General features: G+C 44.2%; 1 protein-coding gene across 1 annotated transcript; it reads right to left on the reverse strand.

The window, feature by feature from the left end:
- Window positions 1-3,537: 3,537 nt before the first annotated feature.
- On the reverse strand, window positions 3,538-12,998 carry C5AR1 (complement C5a receptor 1). The gene is made up of 2 exons (XM_010946866.3): window positions 12,808-12,998; window positions 3,538-5,776 (listed from the first exon to the last, which is right to left on the reverse strand). The coding sequence occupies exons 1-2, from the start codon at window positions 12,808-12,810 to the stop codon at window positions 4,724-4,726; spliced, it is 1,056 nt and encodes a 351-aa protein (XP_010945168.1). The 5' UTR covers window positions 12,811-12,998; the 3' UTR covers window positions 3,538-4,723.
- Between the last annotated feature and the right edge of the window lie 2,788 nt (window positions 12,999-15,786).

Raw genomic sequence — 15,786 nt, forward strand, 5'->3', positions numbered from 1 at the left:
ATTGCCAGGGCCTGAGGGGAACAGGACATGGATGGGGTGTAACTGCTTAACGAGAATGCTGTTTTTCTTTCCAGGTGATGAAAATGTTCTGGAACTTGATACTTTGAGGTGACAGTTGCACAATATTGTGAATATACTAAATGCTACTAATGGTGAAATTTACATTATGCATATCTTACAATTTTTTAAAAGTGATAAGAAAACAAACTGTTATACCACCTCACCCCAAATCAGGATGGAGTCTGGCAATTTCATAGAGTTCAGCCTAATGGAATTCTAGACCCCTGAAAGGGTGAGTGGAAATCAGTCTCTTCTGAACGATGCATATTATTACATGATATTTGATGCATGGAAAAGAGTACCAGTAACATGTAAATTATAAAGTACAACAATTAAAAAACTTCTATAAAACCACCAACCATCTTAGACTCTTTGAATATCTAGATCAAGAGTCAGTAAACTTTTTCAGTGAAGGAACAGAGAGTAAAGATTTTCATTTTTGCTGGTCAGGAGGTCACTCCTGTTCTCTGGTGGAATGAAAGCAGCCATAGACTGAATGGCGTGGCTGTGTTGCAATAAAACTTTATTCACAAAAACAAACAGTGGGCCAGATTTGGCCCACAGGTTGGAGTTTGCTGGCACCTGATCTAGGTCAAAGACTCTGAGCGCTAAATTGTTGGAATCACAGACTCTCAGAATGTTGGAATCATGGGCTATTTGACCCAAAGAATCCTATGATGTTAGTCACAAACTACTGAAGCTCAGGATGTTAGAATGTCACACCAGAACCTCCGAGTTAGAAGTATAGAGTTCCAACTATTCGATGTTAGAATTTGGTAGATGATCTGAACGTCAGGCATGGAATTCTAGCCCTGAGCTGTCCTATATGGTGGCTACCGATCACATGAGGCTACATTAAATAAAATGAGATGGATTTGAGATGAGAGATGCTGTGATTGGAAACTACACACGAGATTTGGAAGACGTGGTGTGGAAAAAAAAGAATGTGAAGTCTCAATAACTGTTCATACAGGTCACATATCAAAATGATCATACTTTCAATAGATGTGGTTCAGTAAAAGATAGCACCAAAAGTCATTTTACCTGATCCTTTTTGTTTGTCTTTGCTTGACTGCTGAAAAATCTAAAATCATGCTTGTGGTTGACATTATAGTCCAATTAGACAACGTGAATCTTGAGTAATATCCTCCTGAAGGCTTGAGATGTGGTACCTTGGAAGGTCACGGGGCACAGATGCAGGGGAGGAGACTCTGCCCCCGGCCTTGGGGAGCCAGGTCTCAGCAACAGGTCGGTGGGTGACCGGGGACTTGGAGAGCAAGGGTAGGAACACAGACAACTCATCATGCACTTCCTATCCCCACCACTTCCTCTCTGGAACTTGCTGACCCAGCAGATTCCCCAGGCCCCAGATTTGGCAATCTCCTGGCCCTTCAGCCCACTTCCTTCTTGGGCAGTGTTGATCAACACCAGGCGGAGGCTGCCTCAGAGAAGCCACCTGGATCCCATGTGCTGGCCTCCAAGTGTTTCTAGAAGACCATTGTGGGACCCAGCTCTCAGAAAGCATCTCCTTTCCATATCAGGGGGAGGGAAAGACCCCACTGCCTACAGCCCACCCCCCAAAACCAGGAAAGCCAGAGGATATCCTGGAACAGAGATGGAGTAGAAGTGTGGGGAGGCAGAGGAAGAAGTCAGGGAGGACTTCCTGGAGGAGGCTGCACCCTGAAGGAGGGTAGAATAGGGACAGGGAAGGTCTTTTAAAACTGGCTGGACAGCTAGGAGATCAGACAGAAAGACAGGCAGGGATTCAAATGAGAGAGGATGGAGGGCTTAGATCAGGAAGTATGTGAGGTGGGAAGAGAGTGGTATCCAGCACGGGTCCCAGGTGCAGGCTGGCGTGACTGCATGGATGGTGGGGCCCCCCAGGATGGGGATGCAGGGGTGAGAGGAGGTCTGGGAGAAGATGCCCAGGTCATTTTGGGCGAGGCAGGTGCAGACGTCATACCCTGAAGAGAGAGAGCGCTGTGAAGGTATTGGATGAAGACACAAAAGTAAGAAGCATGTTTAAGAGAAAACTCTAGAAACCCAACATTTAAATATAGAGGAAGAAACTCTGTGGAGGAGGGTGGGAAGGATCACTCAGAGAGGGAAGAGGATAACCAATCAGGCTTGGAGCCAGCCAGGGAGGAAGCCCAAGTGGTCAGGAAGAAGGCAGTGGGGGGATGTGGGCTGTCCAGATAGAAGGGACATCCAGGATCAAGAGGGTCTTCAGAGGAGGTCCCAGACCTGATGGTAGCTGGGGCTCAGGTCTTCCCCCAACAACCTTGCTACCAGCAAATCGGCAAAGGGACCAAAACCACACACAGCCTCTTCTGGAAGTGCAGCAGAGCGCCCACCCCTATAGGTGCTGCAGAAGCATCTTTAAATAAAAATTGTCCCCAAGGCAGACAACACAGCCATAGCAGGATTCAGCCACGTTTCCCATCGGATTCACACAAAATCCCAGCCCAGTGCCCCATCCTGAAAGCTGTTTCCTGGACTCAGTCACCTCTTGCCAACAGGGAGAGGCAGTGGATCCCTGTGTCATTGGATTCAGGGGCCACCAGCTCCATGTGGCTTCTGGGCACTTGAAATGTGCCAGTCTGAATGGAGATACACTGTGTCACACACACGGGATTTTGTAGACTTAGTACCAAAAAAAGAGTGTAAAATGTAAAAAATCTCAGTAATAATTTTTCACACTGATTACAAGTTGAAATAAAAATATTTTGGATCTATTGAATTAAGCCAAATATATTATTGACTGTATTATCATTCTTATATATATCATATATCTTTATATATAGCAATATAACATATTAATAACATTAATATTATGATAATATATTCATACATATATTAATATAGTATTAATATGTGTTATATATTTGTATGTTGTGTTATATATTTCTACATAGAAATATATAACATGATATTATATGTTCTGTATTTCTCATTTATATATATTTCTATATTATGTAATTATAAATATAACTATTATATAATTATATAACATATTGCTATTCACATAATACATAATCACATGATATATAATAAATTTTTAGAAATTGAAATATAGCTGATTTACAATGTTCTGTTAGTTTCAGGTGTACAGCAAAGTGATTCAGTTATGCATATTTATATTCTTTTTCATATTCTTTTCCATTATAGTTCATTAGAAGATATAAAGTAAACCATTATAATATAATTAATACATCATTCATTTCATCATTGTTAGTATAACATATAATTGTATCACATTATTAAATATATGACTATTATTTCATCCGTTTCATATGAATTTTTTAAGGTAGCTACTAGAAAATTTTAAACTACTTAAGCGGCTCACATCGTATTTCTGTTGGACAGTGCTGGCCCGTACAGTATTTCTAGCCATCTACACACACACACACACACACACACACACACACACACAAAACACTAAGCAGGAATATGTCCAACTCCATTATAAACAACACATTTCACCATTTATTATTTTTTATTTTCAGTTTTCAAGTGGTGCACACTAGTTTTTTTAAAAGTCCAAAGATTACACACTGTATAAGTCCATTGATATAACATTTTTGAAAAGACCAAAGTACAGAGATGGAGAGCAGCCTCGTTTGTGGTCCCCAGGGGTTCTAGATAAAACTGGGGAGGGTGGAGGGAAGTGGGTGTGGCTAGAAAAGGGTGTCACGAGGGATCCTGGCAGTGATGAAAATGTCCTGCGCTTCGGCCGTATTCATGTCAACATCTCAGCTGTGATATCGTAACATCATTTTGCAAGATGTTGCAAGTACAGGAAACAGGTCAAAGGTACACAGGATCCCTCTGTATTATTACTTACAACTGCATAAGACTCTTGAATGACACAGCATTGTAAAATGACTATAACGCAATAAAAACAAAGTTTTTAAAAAAGACTCTAAATGAAGTCAAAAGAAAACGTTTCACTTTTTTTAAGTGCAAACAAAGCAGCAACTGAGAAAGTAAAACAGCAAATTCCCCTGTGACACCTCCACCCTGGAGGTTCCCAACCAGCGTTTCCCAACCCCAGGTGATTTCCTCACTGCCTGCTTTTTGCCATAACCACATCGCATCTTTTTACTTAATACTTAAAAAAAAAAAACCCGGTTAGGTAATGTATTAACTTATTGTTTTCCTTTAAATCAACTCACTTTCAAAAACTGAGATAGGTCCAGGTATTTTCGCTTTACCCTAAATGAGAATATCTTTTGAGATGCCAGTTAAAATTTTTTTCCCAACTCTCTATAAAATAAATACAGAACGATGTTTTTTTTAAGGTTAGAATGTTTCTGTTTGTCTGCCTTCCGTGTAGCTGACATATTCTCGTCACCGTCTCCGCACACAAACGTTTTGCTTGATGGGAGGGCTCCAGGTAGATTGGTTTCTGTTTGTTTTCCAAAGTCCTTGGATGGAAAGAAAGGCTGAGTGTCCTTAGAAGGAAGTGTTTATCTTGGAAATGAGGAATGATGGGAAGAGTTTGCCTGGAAGAGGAGGGACGAGTTGGGGAAAGATGGAAGGACGAAGGAGAATTCACTCAGACAACACCACCTTGCCAAGGGCTGAGTTCAGATAAGCAGAAAGCGAATGGATAGGAAGTCTGGTGGAGCGCCGGGAATATAGTGGCCTGGGGGGCCTCCCCTCACACCGCCTGGCTCTTCAGGGCTGGGGTGTCCACTGTGGAGAGGGTGATGGACTTGCTATCCCTGTGCACGGACTCTTCGGTCAATACATTCCGGAGTCTGGAGGGGAGAGTCTTGAGAAACCGGGCGTGGAAGCCTTGGGCGGCGAACACGTAGATGATGGGGTTAATGCAACAGTTGATGTAAGCTAGAGAGACGCACAGGGCATCCAAACTGGACACGAGCTTGTAGTTGTCCAAGTGCCGTTGGAACAAGGCCAGCATCAACCCTGTCACCTGGTAGGGCAGCCAGAAGACAAAGAAGCTGGTCACCACGGCCACCACCACCTTGAGCGTCTTGGTGGAGCGGGTGGCACTGCGGCTCCAAGCCCGGACCAGGAGGAAACTATAACAGATTGAGAGTGTGACCAGCGGCCACAGGAAGCCCACGACCAACCGGAAGATGGCCACAACCCTCTCTACATGCAAACCATCCTTGCCGTAGTCGACAATACACATTATCTTGAATGGAAAGGGCTCTATGTGCATCCCACGAAATAAGAAGGAGGGGATGGTCAGAAGCAGAGCCAAGACCCAGGCCACACAACAGGCCACCCAGGCCAGGCGGGACCCGCGGTAGTTCTGGCACCAGACAGGATTAAACACCAGTAGGAAGCGGTCGGCACTGATGGTGGCCAGAAGCAAGATGCTGGAGTACATGTTGAGCAGGATGAGTGAGGGCAGGATTCGGCAAGCGGTTTCCCCGAAGGGCCAGTGGTTGTGCTGGATGATGGATGTAAACAAGATGGGCAGTGCCAGGCAGGAGAGGAGGTCGGCCACAGCCAGGTTGAGAAACCAGATGGCATTGACGGTTCGCTTGGCCTCGGACCCAGTCACCCAGACCACCAGGGCATTGCCTGGAACTCCCACCAGGAAGACAACTGCAAAGATGACCAGGGCGATCACATTCGGAGTGTGCAGCCTGAGGGTTTTGGAAGAGTCATCCACCAGCACGTTGGGGTCTAGGTCCGAGATGTTATAATCGTAATAGAAGGTGCTGTTCTCCGCGGAGTCCTGGGTGGAATCGGAGACGCAAGGAGAGTATGAGTCTGTAGACAGGCACCAAGGGGCCCATCAGAGCTACGTAGTTTTGAACCTATCACTCCATTTCTTTAAGCGTCAGGTTTCCCCTGGGGAAATGAGGATGCTGAGGGCCGAGAGCCCTCTGGGGTGTCATACCATTTATTAAAATATTGAAAATCCTCCCAAGCTAATTAGTCTCCCTGCCACCCTGCCACCTCGCCACCCTGCCACCTCCTCTTGAAGTCCCCAGACTTCCCCAGGATCCAGCAACCAAAGGATTAAAGTCTGCTGCAACATTGAAATCACCATCCGTTCTGATTGGCCAGTACCCATGACACACTGCTTGTTAAATTTTTTTTAATGTATTTTTTCTTTTTTCTATTTTTTTAATGGAAATACAGGTACTGGGGATTGAACCCATGTGCACCCCAAAAAAAATGACACGGTGGAAAAAAATTTGAAATTTAGATAAAGATAATCTGTTGCGGTTGTTTGTTTGATTTCTGACTCCATAGTATTGCACAAGGAGAACTTCCCAGTCAGCCCACAGTCTGTAGTCCCAGCTGGGCTGGCCTTTGCAGGTTGACAATAACATGCAAATATATCAGGCAGCGTGGGCTTTCTGTATAGTCGTGTTGCTGGGCTTCAAAGGAAGGTTGTTTTGGAAAGAGAGTTGGTAGAGCTTTATTTATTTTTTCTACTTGGTTCAAACTATGGGAGGATGTTTTGCTAAGTGGAGATAGGGGCACTCATGTCCTTCAGCACTAGGTTCGAGGATGGCTCAGCCCAGCACTAAAGTCCAGACCCCAACTGTCCTAGCTGAAGCCTACATGGCCCTCTGCAAGTTCCATTACTGCTTCGTCCCTCTGTTTCTTTCCTGGTTAACTCCTAGCAGTCCATCAGTCTTAACCATCATCATTCCAAAACCTCAGTCTCAGAGCAGAGAAAATATATTTGGGGGCAGCACAAAGAAGAATAAGAAATAAGAATTAGAAACACATTTGTACCTTGCCAGAGGCAGGGCAGGAGGGATAAAAGGAATAGAAAAGAATATGATTTCAAGAACAAATGGTATCTTAGCACACAGATTATGGTCTCTAATTACCATCTGCCATTCAAAGGAACCAGGGCTCCTCGGAGCAAGGTTGATTGCTATTCTCAGATAGAAAATATATAAGATGAGCCCAGAGCCTCTTACACTATAAAGTAAAAAAAGAAATTGAAAGAATGATGGGGACATATCAAAAGGACACAAAAGGAAGCCTGAAAAATCTCCCACTAGTCAAAGATGGGACAATTTGAGTATTTAATAATAATAATAACTGTGATGGAATGAAATATTAAAATATAAAGATCAACGAGTTCATAATAATAACAAAAGCAAGTAAATCCATTGGCCACCTTTTTATTCTGCAAAGGAAATGAATTAAGCACTTATCCTGCTATTTCTATATAGGGAATAGAGGTGAGCTCTGCACGTGGTGCCCATCCCTGAAGGTGACTTTGTCACCAATCAACAAAAGGAGACAGAGGAAAATAGAAGTCATTGCTATAGAAATATTCAGAGATTTTATTCATTTTTAAGGCACCAGAATTTGCAGACTGAGGCTTATACCCACTAACTACCCACCTCATGGATTAAATAAGATGAAAAATGTCCAAGCACAGCTAAGTCCCTGGTACACAGGAGGAGAACAAAAATGGCAGCCAATGCTACCATTATTGATCAATATTATGATTATTGAACAGTTCAGCGTTTTCTCTGAACTACTCTTTTTTATTCTAGTCTTTTTATGTTATACTGAAGATCAACCAAGTCAACCAGGCTGATGGTCAGGGGTACTTGCTGGTAAAGCTATGGCAGTGATTAAATTATTCAAAAGGAAAATGTCAATGTCAGCTGATGACAGGGTGTGGTAGATCCATGCAGTGAAATATTATTCAGCCATAAAAAGGGATGAAGTAGTGATATGAGCTACAACGTGGATGAAGCTTGAAAACATTATGCTGAGTGAAAGTCAGACACAAAAGTTTATGATTCCATTCATATAAAGTGTCCAGAATAGGTAGATCCACAGAGACAGGGGGTGGGCTAGTGGTTACCAGGGGCTGGAGGAGGGGAGTGGGGAGTGACAACTTAATGGGGACAGGGGTTCTTTTGAGGGTGATGAAAATGTCCTGGAAATAGACAAAGATGGTGATGGCACAGCATAGTGAAAGCACTCAATGCCACCAAATCGTACACTTGACAATGTTGGGTTACATGTCATGTGAACTTCACTCAATTAAAATGAAAATGCCAGTGTCGTGAAGACAAGGAAAAGCCAAAGGACTGTTCCAGATGAAGGGGCACTAAAGAGCCAGGACAACCAAATGGGATGTGACATCCTGGAGCAGGAGAAACAAATGCACTCTAAAGGGCATTATTCGGACAATTGAGCAAGTCTGAACACAGTCTGTAGACTAGATAAAAGTATTGCATCCAATGTTGGATTCCTGGCACTGACCATTGTGCCGCGCTCATGTAGATGAATGTCCTTGTTCTTGAGAAGTAGACACTGAGCTATTCAGGGGCAAAGGACACCGTGACTGCATACTCTCAACTGGTTCAGAAAACAAAGATGGTAGATGATAGATTATAGATACATAGATAGATAGATAGATAGATAGATAGATAGATAGATAGATAATAAAGGAAACTTGGAGAATGGGTAAACAGTATATGGGATAAACAACAATTTTATACTGTATAGCACAGGGAACTATATTCAATATCTTGTAGTAACTTACAGTTAAAAAGAACATGAAAACGAATATATGTATGTTCCTATATGACTGAAGCATTATGCTGTACACCAGATATTGACACAACATTGTAAACTGACTATACTTCAATAAAAATATATTAAAAGATTAAAAAAAAGGCAAGAAACTTTATTTTTGAAAAAGAGTATATGAGAGTTCTTTGTATTATTCTTGTAATTTTTCTACGAGTGTGAAAATATTTCCATTTGGTTTAAATTGTTGAACTATTTCCATTGAGAAGAGCCCCTGCCCTGAGCCAGTCACCCATACCATCTCCACTCCCAGCACCTGCGCTTCCCATTTGCAACCTTGGGACCCCACTTCCAGTCCCCATGCTCCGATTACTAAAGAGTTAGTGCCAGGCATGGCAAGAAGCCTCAGATTCTGCTGGGCTGGGGGGTAGCACTCTGCATCTTAACAGGTTGTCAAATATTTTAAGTGTGACCTTGAATGTGATACATGAAGCTAACTTTTGTCCCTGCTGGTTTCACAAGCTCTCAGCCAGGCTTGGCTGCAGAATGACCCAGACCCTCAAAAGGGAAGCCTTTCCCCCACCCTCTCTCACCCTCATCATTCTCTCCTGCACCCCATCCATCAGCTAACAAATATCCTTCCCTGAAATGAGCTCACTCGACCATTTCCTCTCATTGACTTCATGAGTGCAGAAAAAAATGCTGATTCTAACCCTCTTGTGGCTTCTAGGACCCTCCCAATGCAAATGGCTCGTAGATTTTTGCTCTTGCAGCATCCCTGCAAAGAAGGGAAACAGCCCAAGTGTCTAGCAAGAGGGGACTGGATAAGTTAATGATGGCACATCCAAGCAACGGAATATCATGCAATCATCAAAAGAAGGAGGAAGTTTATGTAAGGATATGGAAAGAGCTCCAAGATCTAGGGTGAAAGAGAAAAAGTAATAACTAAACTGTGTGTGAAGCATGCTACCTGCGAAAGAGGAATCTCTCTACCCTCCCTCTCTGTTTCTCTCTCTCTCCCTCCCTCCCTTTCCTCTGTTTCTCTATCACATTATCATTCTGTCTGTCTCCCTCCGTGTGTGTGTGTTTGTTCGTGCATGCACAGACTAGCTCCAGAGGCAGACAGAGGAAATTTGTAACAGTGGTTGTCCCTGGGGAGAAGTAGGGAGTTAGACAGCACGCATTGGAAGGGAGCTTTTACTACACATATACTTTTGTTCTTGTATGTAGAGCCACACCAGCGAGTGCACACCACTCATTCTCCACAAAATGGATATTGTACAGAATATACACAAGAATTCGTGGTTCTACCATTCTAGGAGTCTAGGAAAAATTCTAGGACTCTTTCTTCATCGCACAAAGATGAACTGGCTAGGGGACTGGCTCCTGACATAGCTGGTATCTGCCCTGGGACAGGTTATGGTACCAGGAGAAATTAATCACCAGGATGGGGACTGAGAGTGTTCAACAGAGAATCAGCCTGGTGTGGGATCAGGAGGAGGCTCTTGGAAAAATAAAACGGCAGCACTGTCCAACAGAACTTCCTGTGCTGACGGAAGTGTTCTAGACGTGCACTATCCAAGATGGTATGTTGAGTGCGTGGAAGGTGGCAAGCGTGTCTAGGAACTGAACTTAATTTTCTGTCATTTTAATTCAGTTTCAGCAGCTACCTGTGGCTGGTGGTGCCCATCTCGGGCAGGTCTGGAGCTCTTAAGAGATTCCTAAATGCTGGGCGCTGTTCTCGGATGCTTCCCAGGTGTTAGTTTGTTAATTCCCTAATGGCAGCATTTATGCCCCAACAACCCAAAGGGTGAGGTACTCTTATTGTTCCTAAGTTCGTAGGCTCATTTTAAGAGCACTCGTCTGTGAAGAAAGGGCTCCAGTACAGAAGCTGGGAAGAAGAGGGAGTTGGAACGGTCCTAGTGAGGTGGACATGAATGGATCAGAGGAGACCAAGGTGAAGGAAGATGCGGTACTTAAGAGAATAGCAATCAGAATCGCTCAGCTCTGTTCTAAGTCCTTTTCATGTATCATCTCACTTAACCTACGGGACAACTCTATGAGAGTTGTTGCTATTACAACACCCATTTTACAGGTGAGAAAACTGAGGCTACAGACTGCTTAAGAGAACTTTCCAGTCCAGTGTGGCTGGCAGGTAGGCAAGACAAGGTTGGAGGATTGACAGATGCTATGTTAAAAATTAGGTATTTTATCCTAGGGTAATGGGGAGCCATGGATGGTCTTTGAGCTTCAGAGGGACTGGATTAGACTTTCCATTGAGAAAGATCCCTCTGGCCGCTGTAAGGAGGTGAGACTAGAGGCAGGAGGACCAGAGAGGAGGCTGGGGCAAGGACCCAGGCCAGCGAAGATGCGGGCTGGGACAGGCTTGATGACCAAGAAGAGGAAGAAAAGTAGGAAGACTTAAGAGCACGAGAAGAGAGAGGCATGACATGGCCACAGTCATGCAGCTGGTGGGTGGTAAACTCTGCCCCAGCCCCTTCCCTCCTTCTCTGGGCTTCAGTTTCGCCATCCTCACAGGAGGGAAAGTCCTGCCGACTATCCCCTCCATTACAGTGGAAATAACAGACTCACTGAGGAGTGCTGGCAGAGCTAGTAAATACTCAGAAGACGCCATCTGCCTTTTTTTCCGGAACATCCCCTGCCCCATTCCAACATGGACACAACGTCTTTAAACAATCCACCCACAGAACCACATGGACCCATCCTAGGTTGAGTCATCTGAGAAACAGGATTCAAGGCTGAGGGGAGCATCTTAACTCAGATTTACCTTCTTGAATTTGCACAACCTTTGTTGAGTCAAAAATCCCTAAGCACAAAGAAACAGAAACATTTGCATTTTAAAAACCACACAAAAAAGATAAGTGTTCAGACCCTTTGAGGATGTGATGAGCTGCCTGTCAGGTTGGCACAAATTTAAAAGTTCCAAATGACTATGCAGATGGGGGTATAGACCAGCAGACACTCTCAACATTCTGTCGATGAGGAACATACGTTGGTACAACTGGGGCGATATCTGTTAAAATAAAAATTGCCCATGCCTTGGATTCAACACTTGCAGTTCTGGAAATCCAGTTATAGGTCCAAAGATTAACTTTGGTTTTAAAGACAAAGCATTGGGAAAAAGTCTAAACCTCCATGGGTAGCAAATGGAACCTCCCATTGGGATATCATACAGCTGATAAAAAGAAAGAGGTCATTCCCTTGAAATACACGGAGATGGTAACAATACCTTCCTCATACATTGTTTAAGAGGCAGGTAGTAGGGGAAGGGTACAGCTCAAGTGGTAGAGCACATGCTTAGCATGTGCAAGGTCCTGGGTTCAGTCCCCAGTACCTCCTCTAAAAACAAATAAATAAATAAATAAACCTAATTACCTCCCTCCTCCCCCCCCCAGAAAAAACCTTAAAAAAAATAAAAGATGAAATTAGCAAATGGAAAGTGCATAGCCCAGCACCTGGTATACAGTAAGCACTCAATAAATGCTGGTCAATAACATTATGTTATTCATGGGAAAAAAAAGCAAGATGTAGGACAGTGTGTAAAAACAGACCCTTATTTGTAGGGGCAGGAGAGAAAGGACAGACCCATCACATGCATTGAGCACCAACTGTATGCCAGGCACTGCTGTAACAGCTTCCCATGTATTATCTCACTTATTTCTCTCCATGATCTTATGATGCAGGATCTCGGTCTGTAGAGTTATTATCCCTATCTTGGAGATAAGGAGAAGGAGGCTCAGAAAGGTGAGTCTCTTCAGCTATTACACAGGAGAAGCAGGATTTGAAGCCCGTTTCAGTGTGACTCCCCACGTGTCCAGCTACTCCTTATTTCATCCCTATGCTGTCCTGCAGCACCTGTAGACTGTTTCCAGAAGAATCCACCACAAACTGGTGCCCACTGTGGCCCCTGGGGGCATTGACAAGGAGTCTGAGGCTCTGGGGAGGGGAAGGAGAGTGACTTGTCACTCCACATCCTTCGAGGTTAGGGATTATTTTACAGAAAGAAAAAGAAGTCGAAGATCATCGTGGGCCCTATAATCAATTCGTTGACAATTTTACTCCTCTGAGATGAGGACAAGGGGAGAAGAGGGGAGACCCAGGACAGGGAGAGGGAGGAAGGAAAGGGAGAGGCAGAAAGAAGGGGGGAATTGGAAGAGTGGACAGCCCCCAGAAGGGAGAACACGCGGGCAGAGGGGGTCTGCCCCACGGCCCCACTAGACTCACCATCTTCAGGTCTCTCCCGGGTTCCCCGGTTCTCTGCTGATCAAAGGTCGCTCCTGCCTAAGGGCTGTGGTTTTTAACGCTTCAAGGGAGGGTGCTGATAGCCAAAGAGGAAATGACCCATCTTTCCCCTCTGGGGTTCCTATTGGTCTCGGGCTCTTAGTGGCCTGGGACTCCTTCGGCCGGGCGCACACCCAGAGAGCTCTGAACACTGCCTCCTAGCCAGAGGGGAAGGCCAGGGCTCCAAAAACTGAGGAAGTCCCAGGTCCAGGAAGGAGAAAGCCAGAAGAAAGAGACCCCCGCCCCCTCGCTGCGTGGCCCCTCTTGCGGCTTGAGTTTCCCCATTTGAGACAATCTCTTTCCTTCCAGGGACGTCGGAGGTGCTGTGGAAAAGCTCAGGGGCCCGAATAGCTTAAAACTCCCTGGGTCCTGGGAAACAGGGACTGTGAGCCCCAGCTTCCCAGCCTGGTTGCTTGGAGCCCAGAGAGGCAAAGCAGGTCTGTGAAGGATGCCCAGCCGTTGAGGACCATTCAGTCTTCCTCCCTAGGGTTTTGAAGTTCACACCCCCAACCCCCAACCCCAGAGCCACCACCAGCCTTTGCAGCCCCATTCTGAGTTCTCCCAGAAACATGCTGGACTCCGGGGCTGGGAAGGAGCCTACTTACTGGTTTCCTATGGCTGCTATAACAAATGGCCATAAACTGGGTGGCTTCAAACAACAAAAACGCATCCTCTCACCGTTCTAGAGGCCAGAAGTCAGTAATGAAGGGGTGCTCCACCGTGGGCTCCAGAGGAGAATCTGTTCCTGCCTGCCTCCTCCAGCTTCTGGTGACTCCCAGCATTCTTTGGCTTGGGGCCGCAGCCCTCCAATCTCTGCCTTTACAGACACATCTCCTTCCCTCCTCCTGTGTCTTAAATCTCCCTCTGCCTCCCTCTTAGTATAAGGACCTTTGTCATTACAATTAAGGACCGCTTGGATAATCCAGGATCTCCCATTTCAAGATCCTTAATTTATCTGAAAAATCCCTTTTGCTATAGAAGGTCAAGCCACGGGTTCCAGAAATTAGGATACGGACACCACTGGGAACCATTTTGCAGTCTACCACATGAGCGTGATTATTACAATGGGTGTAGAAACAGGTTCATTTTTCCCATACTTTTCTGTAACTCTACAACAGATCACCGATATCGTTCCTCCACAAATCATATTTTTCTACAGCAAGCTTCAATTTATGAAGATCTGGCTTTCTTTTCACTGCAAAGATGATCCATGCACCTTGTAAACATTTGAACAATCTAGAAATGCCCCCACCCCCACTCCCCAAAAAAGCACTGAAAAATCCCCTAACTTGAAGCACTGAAAAAATCCCCTAACTTACATTCTTCTGCAACTCCCATTAGCAGTTTGGAGTGTATTCACCCAGATGTGGTGTTTGTGTTCAGGGGTGCTCAGTGGACAGCAAATTTTAGTTCCACTGAATGAAGCCATACGTGTGGCCAGCATGATTCAGCAAGGATTCTGAGGGTGTATTGGTCGGGATTTGGTGCTGGTAGGAATGCGGAGTTGTTATACTCACCTTGACCTCAAGGAAGCACTTGAACTTGGGGAGGCTCAGGAGGCCAGGGCACACTCTCTTCATTTTTTAGGATTTTAGACCTAAGTTGTGTATTGCCTTAAAATCATGGATTTTTTTTTTAAGTATAGTCAGTTACAATGTGTCAATTTCTGGTGAATGGCACAATGTCCCAGTCATGCATATACATACATATATTCATTTTCATGTTCTTTTTCACTGAAGATTATTACAGGATATTGAATATAGTTCCCTGTGCTATACAGAAGAAATTTGGTTTTTATCTATTTTTTTATATAGTGGTTACCAAAAATCATGGATTCTTAACATTTTCTAGGTCCTGGTTCCTTGGAGAAGTTATGGACTGCTTCTCAAAATAACTTCTGCAACTTTTTATTTTGCTGTAATTTCAAGTTTAAAGGGAAGTGGCCAGAATAGTCATAGCAGTAAGGAAATGTAATACAACACCTTATGAAATCCGTTGTCCTCATTCAGATTTCACTGAGGGGTCCAATGATGTGCTTGTATCACTATTTTTTTCAGAATAATATTTTTGGAAATACATTTAAACACTTGGCATTGTCTTAACAGCATCATAAGTCGATTGTTAGTTGGAAACCGTTTATTTGATCATTTTCCTATAGTGACACTTCAGGTGGTTTCCCATATTTTTGTCCATACCATAGCGAGCACCCTTGCAAGGACATCCTGGTGCCTGTGTCCAAGGATGGAGTGCAGATAACTCCTTAGAAATGGAATTGCAGAGCAAAGTGGGTGTACCCACTCTCAGTATTTGCCACCTTTCATGCTGATGTCTCTTCTTCCTGTTCTTCAAGACCTAGAACTGGGCTGTCCAGTCCAGCAGCCACCAGCCACCTGTGGCTACTGAATAATTGAAATGTGGTGAGTCCATATTGAGATATATCATGACTATAACACACACATCGGATTTCCAAGACTTACTGCAGAAAAAAAAGACTGGATTGTAAAAGAGCTCAACAATTTTTATATTGTATTACTGTTAAAACAGTAACCTTTTGGATGGATTGGGTTAAGCAAAAAATATTATTAATTACAGGTGACCCTCAAACAAACCAGGGTTTAGGAGCACTGACCCTCACGCAGTCAAAAATCGTACATGCTTGGCATGCACGAGGTCCTGGGTTCAATCCCCAGTGCCTCCATTAAGGGGGAAACATTTTTTAAAAAAAGAAAAAGAAAATTTAACATTACCTGTGAGACTTGCATCTGTGATTCACATCATATTTCTGCAGGATGGCACTGGTCTCCAGCCACCACTAGCCCAGCCAGAACCTTTGTGAATTATAAAGAGGTGCCCTTTCTGGGTAGTTAGAGCCCCATGCCAGGGCACACACACATACACACACACACACACACACACACGGTT

Source organism: Camelus bactrianus, chromosome 9 (assembly GCF_048773025.1).
Source record: "Camelus bactrianus isolate YW-2024 breed Bactrian camel chromosome 9, ASM4877302v1, whole genome shotgun sequence".
Lineage (NCBI taxonomy): Eukaryota > Metazoa > Chordata > Mammalia > Artiodactyla > Camelidae > Camelus > Camelus bactrianus.